The sequence below is a fragment of the Telopea speciosissima genome, chromosome 2, assembly GCF_018873765.1.
Source record: "Telopea speciosissima isolate NSW1024214 ecotype Mountain lineage chromosome 2, Tspe_v1, whole genome shotgun sequence".
Lineage (NCBI taxonomy): Eukaryota > Viridiplantae > Streptophyta > Magnoliopsida > Proteales > Proteaceae > Telopea > Telopea speciosissima.
The window spans coordinates 50,118,308-50,129,818 of record NC_057917.1 but is presented as its reverse complement, the minus strand read 5'-3'; the positions used below and the strand labels follow the sequence as shown (position 1 = coordinate 50,129,818).

The 11,511-nt window shown below is 41.4% G+C and overlaps 2 protein-coding genes across 2 annotated transcripts; one reads left to right on the top strand and one right to left on the bottom strand.

Annotated features, from left to right (window-relative positions):
* Window positions 1-619: 619 nt before the first annotated feature.
* Window positions 620-1,453, bottom strand: LOC122650819. The gene has a single exon (XM_043844195.1). It carries the CDS (start codon window positions 1,451-1,453, stop codon window positions 620-622), a length of 834 nt encoding a protein of 277 aa, XP_043700130.1.
* Window positions 1,454-6,950: 5,497 nt separating this feature from the next.
* Window positions 6,951-8,695, top strand: LOC122650818. The gene is made up of 3 exons (XM_043844194.1): window positions 6,951-7,686; window positions 7,903-8,585; window positions 8,681-8,695. Exons 1-3 carry the CDS (start codon window positions 6,951-6,953, stop codon window positions 8,693-8,695), a joined length of 1,434 nt encoding a protein of 477 aa, XP_043700129.1.
* The last annotated feature ends 2,816 nt before the right edge of the window (window positions 8,696-11,511 follow it).

The following is an 11,511-nucleotide window of genomic DNA, read 5'->3' as shown; positions in this document are numbered from 1 at the left end:
ATTCCCCTATACCGTTAGGAGTGGAAAACTTGACCTTCAAGTGCTTTGTGGAGACTACCGCTCCTAGTTTGTTCAAACTGGGTCTGCCCAGTATGGCATTGTAGGCGGTTGCCACTCGAACAACCATGAAGTTGACCTTTACGATTTTCTGGCACAGTGCTGTTCCCACCGTCATTAAGAGCTCCACCGACCCCTCGATCGAGGCTGGCGTGCCCGAGATTCCGTATAAAGGTGTTGTCTCGGGCTTTAGCGTGTCTGGCTCGAACCCGAACTGCAAGTATGCATCATAGGACAGCATGTCTACAGATGCTCCCATGTCTACTAAAATCCTGTGGACAGGTCGGTTGGCTATGACTTCCTGAACCACGACGGCATCATCGTGTGGCCAACTTAGCCCCTTCATGTCTTTGTCCGAGAACGTGATTACGGGCTCAGTGCGTGGTCTTTTCTCAAGGACTTCAGCCACGACCATGAACCTCACTTTCGCCTTGGCTCTGCGGGTTGACTCCTATCCTAGCCCTCCCAGGATGGTGAGAATGGCAGGTGCAGTGGACGTATTGGTCTCATCCCGGTTTCTGTGGACCTCTCATTGATCGTCTCGTCGATTACCTTGGCGATCTCAATCGTCTCCTCTACGAGCTCTGCCGTCCCTTCCCCGATCGTTCCTTACGGCGTCACAACCTCGGGGGTTGTCCTTTGCGTCTTCCTTCACATACCGCTTCAGGTGACCCTTCTGGATCACATCTTCTATCTCTCTCTTCAATTGCCTGCAGTTCTTGGTATCATGCCTGACATCCTTGTGGAACTTGTAGTATTTGTTCTTGTTTCTGTCCTCAGGATTTGAGAACATTGGTCTAGGCCACTGCAGTAGGCCCCGGTCGTAGACCTCCATGAGGATCTTGGTCCTGGTGGTGTTAAGCGGGGTGTAGTCAGGGCTTTGGTCCCTGTCTGACCTCGCTCTCTTGGTGTCCTTCCTCTTCTCATCCTTCTCGCTTGCCCTCTTTTTCTCAGGGACTTTGCCATCCACTACTTTTCTTGCCTTCATGATATCGAACATGTTGGCGTATTGGTAGTAGTGATCCAGTAGCTGTGGCATGGTCGTTACCGGCTCCAGCGCAAGCGACTTCACTAGATCGTGGTTGGTGACCCCATTGTGCAAGGCATTGAAGGCCATTGCATCGTCCAGGTCCTTGATCTCTAAGCTCTCCGCATTGAAGCGGGCGATATAATCTCTGATGGACTCATCAGAGCGCTGCTTGACTGCCAGCAAGTTGGTTGCGGTCTTCTTCTGCTTCACACTACTCTGGAAGCGGCTGACAAAGGCCTTGGCCAACTCTGTGAAGCTTCGAATCGAGTTGGGCTTCAGTTTCTCAAACCACAGCGCTGCGGGTCCCTTGAGAGAGGTGGGGAAAGAACGACACGACACTATGTCGGACTGACCGTAGACCGTCATCATGGTGTTGAAGTAACTGATGTGATCATTAGGATCGCCCTTCCCATCATAAGCCTCGAACGTGTGGGGTTTAAAGCCCTTAGGTAGTGTAAGTATCGTGGTCCTCGGGACGAGGGTTCCTCAGCCTTATGGCGATAAGGATTCGCTTCGATGAATAACGGCATATCGTTTCTATATATCATCATGGGGATTGGGATCATGCTTTATAAAGGAATGGAGTCACCACCTAGGATTAGGGCCTAAGACCCAATGGGTGTAGCCCCATCCGGGGTTAGCGGAAAGGGCTACGTGATTCCATATGGTCTGGTCAAAGATTCAGGGTAAGTAGTCAGGTTATGAGGGTGGAAAGGTGTTAGGCACCCACCTCGCCCGGATAAATCGGTCTTTCTTCTAGATGCTGATTTTCGAATATTCTCCCTTGATAATACATCCTATACTAACATGTAAGGCTAAGTTATGATGCACTAATCTTGACAAAGAAGGAAAAAATCATTTATTATGTACACTAAAACGAGTTACTTTAATTATCTACATTATGCCAAAAATAATGAGAGGGAAAAAGACGGATACCTGTCTAGAAATACAAGAAATAAATAAAAGCGCACCGAGGGCGAAATATGTGATGTCCCACGGCTTAGGTGGAGACGAACGATCGGCTTGTCTCTCTCTTGTCGAACAGAATGAGAGCTATACGAGATGAGTTTTGTTACTCAGACTTCGGGCAGAGTAACAGCTAAATAAGAGATTCTCGTTATCTGTATATAGACAGAATAAAGGCTGTGAAGGGGGTTTTTCGTTATCCGTAAGCATAATCGCTTTATGCTTGGATGGGTAACCAAAGGATCTACCCACGTCGAAGAACTCCACTCACTCACATACTCATGAGAGAAAGATGGAGGGAAAGAGGGTGAAAAGGGGGCAAAACAAGCCCTGGAGGGTCTCCCTATTCGAGAAAAAACTTGAGAAATGAGGGTGGGGGACCCTCCTATTTATAGACGTGGAATTGCTTACGCAAACTACGCAGGATATTTCTTTTGTGCTCGCTGTCATCTCACAGGATGACGAGCTATGCGCTGTTGGCACGAGGTTGGGCTAGTGCTTGTATCCGTCGTGTTCACTTCCTAGGTCTTGGGCCCACGACCTCAACAATCCGTTCTCGCCCTGCTCGATCTTATATCCCAACAAGAGCTTTAACAAACAAATGGTGAGGAGAAGGCAAAAGGAGACTAGATTTTCCTCTCCTTTAATTACTATTCAAAACATAAATAATCAGGTTTAGAATCTCAGTTCCCACACATCCACAGAGAGACGCATAACAAAATGTCAAAGAGGAGGTGGAGAAGGAAGACTCAGAAAGGATGTCTTTTTGATCCCTTTCTCCCTAACCCAGATAAAAAGGAAATCTAAATGCAAAAGAAAAGGAAGACTCTCTCACACACACTCTGCAAATCTGTGTTCATAGACAAATGGTTTTATTGCTTCAATGTAAGAGAGAGTTTTAAAAAATAAAACTTTATTTGAAAAAGGGAAAATTCTGAGAATCGAAGAGCATGATACGTTTGCCACTTTACCCAACATTGCAAACATCTCCTAATAAGCAAATTAATTATTGATATCATCACATCTAACTGATCTCATCTACCTTCCTCCTTTTGCCTTTCCCCATAAGTGTTCCTTAGACTCTGGTTCTAGGATTCGAAAAACCATCGTCAGAATAGTGTTCGATTCCAAAGAAATCTGCATGGGTCTCTCCCAGTTGAAATAGGATTTCAGATAATGGATGGTGAGAGGATTTTCGGTTAATTGAGGAAATAAAGAAAAGGAGAAGAAGGAGAAAAAAGTGGGTTCAGGAGATAAAAGAGAGGAAGAAGATGGGAAACAGAGAAAGGGTTTTGCGGTAAAACCCATCTGCAGGTGGCCTTGCTCAAATCATACAAAGGCAGATTGAAAGCCCCAATTGCCACAACCGGTACCCAGAACAACGAATTGATTCCTCTGATAAATATGACAGGAAAAAGGGTCGTGACCCAACAAAAACACCATCGATTGTCGCAAAAACCTGCCGAAAATCTCCATTACCTCAACCTATGGGCAAGTTGTTCAGTTTGATGTAAGCATCGAGAGAGTTTGAGTACCAGAACTCATCATTTCCATGGAACGACACGTAAATCTCTAAACCAGCTCTGTAAGTATTCAGGGGAATCTGGCTCCGTTTCGAGTGAACATCTAATTCATTCTCAATTCAAAACCAAAACCCAAGCCGCAACGACTCCTTGTCGCCTGTGCTGCCGTCGTTTCACTCAAACGTGACCCCTGGTCACTGCCTCCTATCACCGTTACGCCCAAATGCAACCCCCTTAGTCGTTGTGCCTTCCTGCTGCGGCCTCTCTGTCACAGGTAAGTTCGAGTAGCAGGGGAAGGGAAGGGGATGTGAAGTTTGGGCTTCCCCAAGGGCAAAATGATAAGTTCACATCTCATTAGGGGTATATTTGTCATTTTAAGGCATCAATGGCCAACACATCAGCAACTAATGGAAATGCTCTAACGGATAGGGGCAGAGTGTAACAAGTACCCTAAACTCAGGGGTGTCGGGTGTATATTTTCAAAACACAAGGGGTTGCCTTGTATTTAGTACAAACCTCAGGGGATGGCAGTATAATTTTCCCATTAAATTATTCAAAATAATAATAGTGATTACAAAAATACCCAAAACATTGACCTTCCCCCCCTTTCCCCACAAACCAAAAAAAACAGAGCAAAGAAAACCCTATAAGGTCAAAAGACTATTGTGACTGTTGTTGCGACCGCAATTGGTCTCAGATCAAAACACCATTCTGATGATGATGGAGATGGTAGAAATGCTTGGCCTTCGGTGGTGTTGAGAATGGGTGCTAACGCTAAGAAGCCTAAGTAGAAGAAGCCCAAGAAGATTAGGGGAGTGTTTGGTTTGCATTCTTTGTTGTTTTTATTGCTCAAAATTTGAAATCGACCTAAAATGGATTCCAACAATACATAGCAAACACAGCCTAAGGTTACTGAAGACTATGCAGGTTCCAATATGGCAAAATATTAACACTTCTCATCTCAATGCCCTAACTCAAAGTAGGGAAAAAAGAAAGAAATAAATGAATGGAATAGAACACAACTAGATACACAAGTGTTGAGCTGACAAATCACGATAGAGAAATTGCCATGCTTGAAGGATTTGAGGGGGAGAGGGTACTGCAAAGCTGGTGGGAGTCCTAAATTAACAATAAAGAAGTTGTTGTGAGCTCTACTCCAAGACACAATGGAGTCGGCGGAGACATGTGGTTGAAGGGCATCTGGGGTTGAAGTCACTGGAGATGAGGAAGGAGAAAGGGCAAAAATGTAGATGGTGACGAAGGAAAACTATTCTGGGTATTTTTGTAATATCCATCTTAATTTTAAGTAATTTAATTAAATAAAAAAATTAGATAGATAATTTGACAAATCAAAACCCATTTTTGAATAATCTTTGAAAATTTTATATAAAAACAATCATTTTATTTTCCAAAAAAATTTAAACAATCAATAGTTTCCTTTAAGGCTTTAAAATCGTGTACTTCGGGCCAAAGAAAAGACCACAGTTTTTTTTTAAAGCAAAGAGAGTGTTGGACCCAGATGTGACATGGGATCTACTTTTCCCATGCATTTGTTATATTGTCTGTTGATTCCACGTGATTCTTGATTAGGTTTATGATTTTCTTTTTTGTATTGACTCAATTCAACTGAATCCTTCACCAAAAAAAATTCTGTTGGTCTACCGGGTCAATTGAGGTTTTTTGGAGTGGTGTTGTCATTGTTGGCAACCTTATTATCCATATTGGTGATGCGAAAGTGGTATTTGATGAGTTGGAAGAGCTGAAACGGTCAAACAGTCACCTACACAGTTATAAGGGTATTTTGATCATTTGACAAGGTTACAGGGGTACCCGCACTTGAAGAACACCATTTAACAGCATATTAAGTCCTTATATAGTGTTTGGCAAAGGGGCGAAGCAGCAGGTGAAGGTTTCATATTGTTAAAGTTGTGATTTCACAGGTTCATGCAATGGCAGTGACTTTAAGGTCATTTTTGAAAGGTTTAATGGTATTTCTGGGTGAAGTGGTCTTCACGAGAAATGAATTTTGTCGAGTCTTGGTTCTAACGCAACTAGTCTCGCATCATTTCAATATGGGATGAGAAAGTTACAGTTTTTTCCGTATCGATGCACAAAAACAAAGCAAATCTGGAATAGGCAAAAGTTTTCATACTTAGCCAAAAAATTTTCTTTTTCTTTAAAGTGCTACTGTCGACAGACGTTTCCCATTATTTTATAAAGTTACAGAATCATGGTGGCCGTTGGATTTTGTTCATCACCTCGCTCTATGATTGGCTTGCCCTTGATGGTGCACGGTGCTACGCCATACACCACAACATAGTCCCTTGAGAGATTTGTACACGGCTTTTGAAATTTGAAATTTCAAATTGGGTAAGTGTTGTACAGCTGTCACCACTTTTGGAATGTGATCTCTCGGCCAATCTTATCGTGCCTTTCCGATTGCCACAAATATTTTTTGAATATTACAATTTCACCCTCCACTTGCCATTTTCGAATCATCTAACTTTGGAAGGCAATATCTCTCTCATTCGGAGTCCAAATCAGTCGCCGTTTTTTTTGAAATTACATATTTTTTTAAGGAAATACAGTGAAAACATGAGAAATACTAGAAAATATCAGAAACGTCAAAAACTGTGAAAAACCTTGATTGAACAATCGAAGATGCTGCTTTGAACGTTGGAGAACGTGCACGACATCAAGAAGGCTTCAAGCAGTGGGTTAGTCACGGGATTACTCAGGGAGACGTAATCTTTTGTTTCACAAGTTTTATTTGATATCTAAGGTTTGATTCATGTTGAAAGAATCCTAATTTTGTTCATGTTATTGGGAGGGACTTGTAATTGAATTTTTACATTCATATTGTAATTCCATTCAAGTTAGGGCATGATTGGATTGGGGTTGTAGCCCTAGATTTCATTGTTGCGGAGTCAGAAGCAGGTGTTGTAGCACCTGGGCTATTGTAATAGTCGAATTCGAGTTGAGTATTTGAGGAAATACGAAACCATTATGGGTATTCCTCCGTGGATGTGGGCAGCTTGGCCGAACCACGTATACTTAGTGTACTGTGTGTTTGTTATTTTTTCTGCATATTCTTGGAGTGTGTTTGCTGCAGAGTGGTGGTGCACTATCTGGTAGACCTGGCCACACAGTGGTTGCGAGGTGGACGTGCATGTGTGATTGATAATTACGGGACTGCCCCTACCAATCTTTGTGTGTGATTGTTATAGCTACGAGATTGAGTTTGGAAGAATTTTTAAAGACACTGATTCACCCCACCCTCTCAATGCACCTGGGATTATCAAGTGGTATCAAAGCTAAGTTACCTAGTAAATTGAAGCTTAACAGCTTGGGACAGTGAGCTGAGAGAAAGAAGGATGGACAACAACAGTAGTTACAGTCATAGCAAGGTACCACAGTTTGATGGAACAGGTTATGATTTTTGGCGCATCAGGATGGAAACATATCTGAAATCATTGGGCTACGGTGTTTGGATGTCTGTGAAGAATGGATACAAAATTCCCACAAGTGATATAACTGATACAGTTGAACGCAAGACGTATGAAAATAACTCTAAGACTAAGAATGCACTTTTGAGTGCATTGGTCAACACTGAGTTTGCCAGGGTTGTTGGATGTGAGACTGCTAAAGAAGTGTGGGACAAGTTACAGAATGTCCATGAAGGTGATGAGAAGATCAAAGAGGCAAAAGTACAACACTATAGGTCACTGTTTGATAATTTGAAGATGTCTGATGAAGATACAGTGGAAAGCTTCATGAGCAAAGTGCATGAAATTATAAATGCCATCAGAAGTCTTGGTGAGGAAATCAAGGCTGCAGTGGTAGTAAAGAAGATTCTCAGGTCCTTGCCGGATCTCTATAACCCAAAGGTGTCTGCTATAGAAGAGTCAAAGAATTTGAATGAGTTGAGTTTAGATGAATTGCATGGTATATTGACAGCATATAAAATGAGAATGGTGAAGCCTAAATCCACAGAGAAGGAGTTTGCATTTAAAGCCATGAATAAGTTGAAAATTAAGCAAGAAAATGATAATGAAGATTCTGATGATGAGCTTATTGCCTACCTTGCCAGGAAGTTCAAGAATGGTAAAGGTAAATACAAGGAAAAACTTTCCTTGAAGTGCTTTAATTGTGGAGGTATAGGACATTTTGCCTCTAAGTGTCCAAAGAAGGGCAAAACAGTTGAGTCAAATGATGAAGACACCCAAGCCTCCAAGAACAGCTTTAAAAAGAAAAAGTTCATTTCAAAGAAGAATGACACCTTCAAGAAAAAGAGTTTGATGACAAAAGAAGATGACTCCTCTTCAGATGAATTAACAGAAGTTGAAGACTATGATGATGAACTAATGTTCGTGGTCTTAGCAAGTAATGACAATCAAGAGGAGGAAGAAAAATCTGATGAGGATGAACAATCAGAAGCTAAAGATCTGAAAACTATTTTTTATACTACCTTAAATGAGCTCAAGATAGAAAGAAAGAAAAGCAAGATGTTGGAGAAGCAGCTTGCAGTAGAAGGAGAGAAAATCAGTCAACTAAAGCTCACCATTGAAGAAACACAGAAGATGACTGAAGATATTAGCATTAACTTATCTTTGAAAGTTGATGAATGTGCCAAGCTTGAAGAAGAAATAGTAAAACTAAAGGTAGAAGTTGAAATTTTGAAAAATAAGGACTACCTTATAGTTGCAAATACATTTCCAATAGTTAGAACTGTGAATGACAAGGGCAAGGAGGTTTCTGTTCAAGAAACTGAAGAAGAACATGATCAAGCATCAAATGGAGCTAGCATGTTAGATGATCTCCTTAGTAGACAAAGACCTATCAATGATAAATCTGGTCTTGGCTATGAGAATAGAAGTTCTTCAAAGAGAGTGAAGATAAAAGGGAATGACACTGCACATAATCCGGTCAGGTTTGTTCGTGAGAAGAGAAGAGGTTCAAGACATATGAATTCTACTAGCAAGAAGGTTGACGAGGATGGATTTACTACTGTATACTATCAGAGATCCAAAGACTACATGAAGAATATTTGGCAGACTCAAAGGTTCAATGGGTATTGTTATGGCTGCAACATGTATGGACACAGAGTAACAGAATGTAGAATGAATGTCAAGCCTGCAGTTGTCAAAATGAAGAACAGGTTTGCACCATTGGTAGATCAGAATGTGGAAAAGCTTGGTCACATTGCAAAAAACTGCAAGACCTTGGTTCCCTCTCAAAGGCAGTCTATGAAGAAGGAGAAGAAATATCACACAAAGAACAAGAAGGTGTTTACAAAGAAGGAAGCCAGAAAATCCATCACTGTATCTGAAAAAGCTGTTTGGGTTAAGAAGAAGAAGATAGGAGAAAGCAACAAATCATTGATTGTTCAGACGACTTTTAAGGCTCAAAGAAGATCATCTCCATGGATTCTTGACAGTGGGTGTTCTACTCATATGACAGGTGAAAGAGATAGATTTTTAAATCTTGATAAAGTTGAAAGTGGCTCAATTAAATTTGGGAACAATGAAGGGGCCAAGATTGAAGGCAAAGGGACAGTCAACTTGGATCAAGGAAGAATAAAATCTAGCAGGATGTTGTATGTGAGCGGGTTGAAACATAACCTTCTGAGTGTGAGCCAGATATATGACCAAGGAAATGAGGTCTTATTTACGAAGGAAGGTTTTGAGATAAGGAAGACGAAAAATGGAAAGAAAGTGGCTCATGGTTCCGGGACAGATGGGAATTTTTATGTTCTTACAGAGAGCAATGATGACAGTTGCATGATTAGTCAGGAGAATGAAACTACATTTTGGCACAGAAGACTTGGGCATATAAATTTCAAGAACTTAACCAAGTTGAGTAAGAACAAGGGTGTTAGGGATCTTCCAAAAATCAAGAACCTCACAAATCATGTTTGTGGACCATGTCAGAAGGGTAAGCAAACAAGGGCAATATACAAGTCAAAGGAACACTATCCTAGTAAGCCTTTAGACTTAATTCATACAGATTTGTGTGGACCAATGAGAACTCAAGCAATTGGAGGAGAGAGATATTTTATGTTACTTATTGATGAGTACTCAAGGATGACATGGGTCTTTTTCTCAATGACAAAACTGAAGCCTTACACTGCCTCAAGGTGTTCAAGAAAAAGGTTGAGAATGAGACTGGCAAAATAATCAAGTGCATCAGATCTGACCAAGGAAAGGAGTTCACATGGAGTGCTTTCACAGAATTTTGTAATGAACATGGCATACGAATTCAGCATTTGACAGTAAGAACCCCTCAACAAAATGGGGTAGTTGAAAGGAAGAATAGGACAGTTCAAGGAATGGCTAGGGCAATGCTTACAGATAATAATATTGCAAAACATTTTTGGAGAGAAGCCATCTATACAGCTGTCTGCATTGACAACAGGTGCTTGTTGAGACCACAAGAATCCAAGACTCCATATGAATTATGGTTTAATAGAAGAGGCACAGTAAAACACTTTAGGGTATTTGGTAATCGTTGCTTCATCAAAAGAAAGGAAGACAACCTTGGAAAATTTGACGGTAGAGCAGATGAAGGGATTTTCTTAGGGTATTCCTCAAAGAGCAAGGCTTACAAGTGCTTCAATAAGAGGTTGGGGAAAGTTATGGAGAGTTCAGATGTGAAGATTGATGAAACATTACCCCACTCTAAACCAGTAGTGTTAGAAGAATAAGCTTTTGAAGAGGTTGATGATGATGCGACTATAAATGATGAAGTTGTGGAAGTTCAAAAGTATGAGGATGCAGACACAAATGCCCATGAGATTGACACAGTGACAGAGAGAGATGGAAGACCTAGTTTTGAAAAGTGGCAAAAAGTGGATCCCCCAAATCAAGTTATCGAAGATCCTAAAGCGGGCATGCAAACAAGAAAGATGAAGGCAATTACATATTCTCTATTGTCACAGGTGGAACCCAGGTCCGTTTATGAAGCAAGCAAAGATGAACGTTGGGTTAAGGCCATGAACGAAGAGCTGGATCAGATTGAGAAGAACAACACATGGGAGTTAGTTCCCAGACTAGCAGACAAGAATCTTATTGGAACCAAGTGGGTCTTTAGGAACAAGTTAAATGAAGATGGCCAAGTGATGAGAAACAAAGCTAGACTTGTGTGCAAGGGCTACGCTCAGGTGGAAGGAATAGATTTTGATGAGACTTTTGCATCGGTAGCAAGGATGGAATCCATTCGGATGTTCCTAGCTTTGGCGGTATACAAGGGATTCAAGGTATATCAGATGGACGTGAAGTCAGCTTTCTTGAATGGTAATCTTGAAGAGGAAGTATATATAGAGCAACCAGATGGTTTTTAGCTTGGGGAGGATCCAGATATGGTTTGTAGACTAAAGAAAGCTCTTTATGGATTGAAGCAAGCTCTAAGAGCTTGGTACTCCAGACTTGATACTTAGTTGCATCATTTGGGACTACAAAAGGGTATGTTGATAGCAACCTGTATGTGATGACAGAAAGCAGTAGTCAATTGATTTTGGTAGCATACGTAGATGATATCATTTTTTGAGGGCACAATGATGAAGTGTGTAAACAGTTTGCAGAGTGCATGAAGAAAGAGCTCGAGATGTCCATGCTCGGAGAACTCTCATACTTTCTGGGATTGTAGGTGAGCCAACGGCAGAACGGTAGTTTCATATGCCAGATGAAGTATACCAAAGAGATGTTGAAGAAATTCCAGATGGAGGATAGTAAACCAATGGGTACGCCCATGGTTGTGGGATGCAAACTAAGTACAGATGATGATTCCCCCTTAGTTGATCAGACAATGTACAGGTCAATGATTGGCAGTTTGTTGTATTTGACAGCGACAAGGCCTGATATTATGCAAGCAATTTGTCTAGTAGCTAGATTTCAAGCCAGCCCAAAGGAGACACATCTATTGGCAGTTAAACGAATT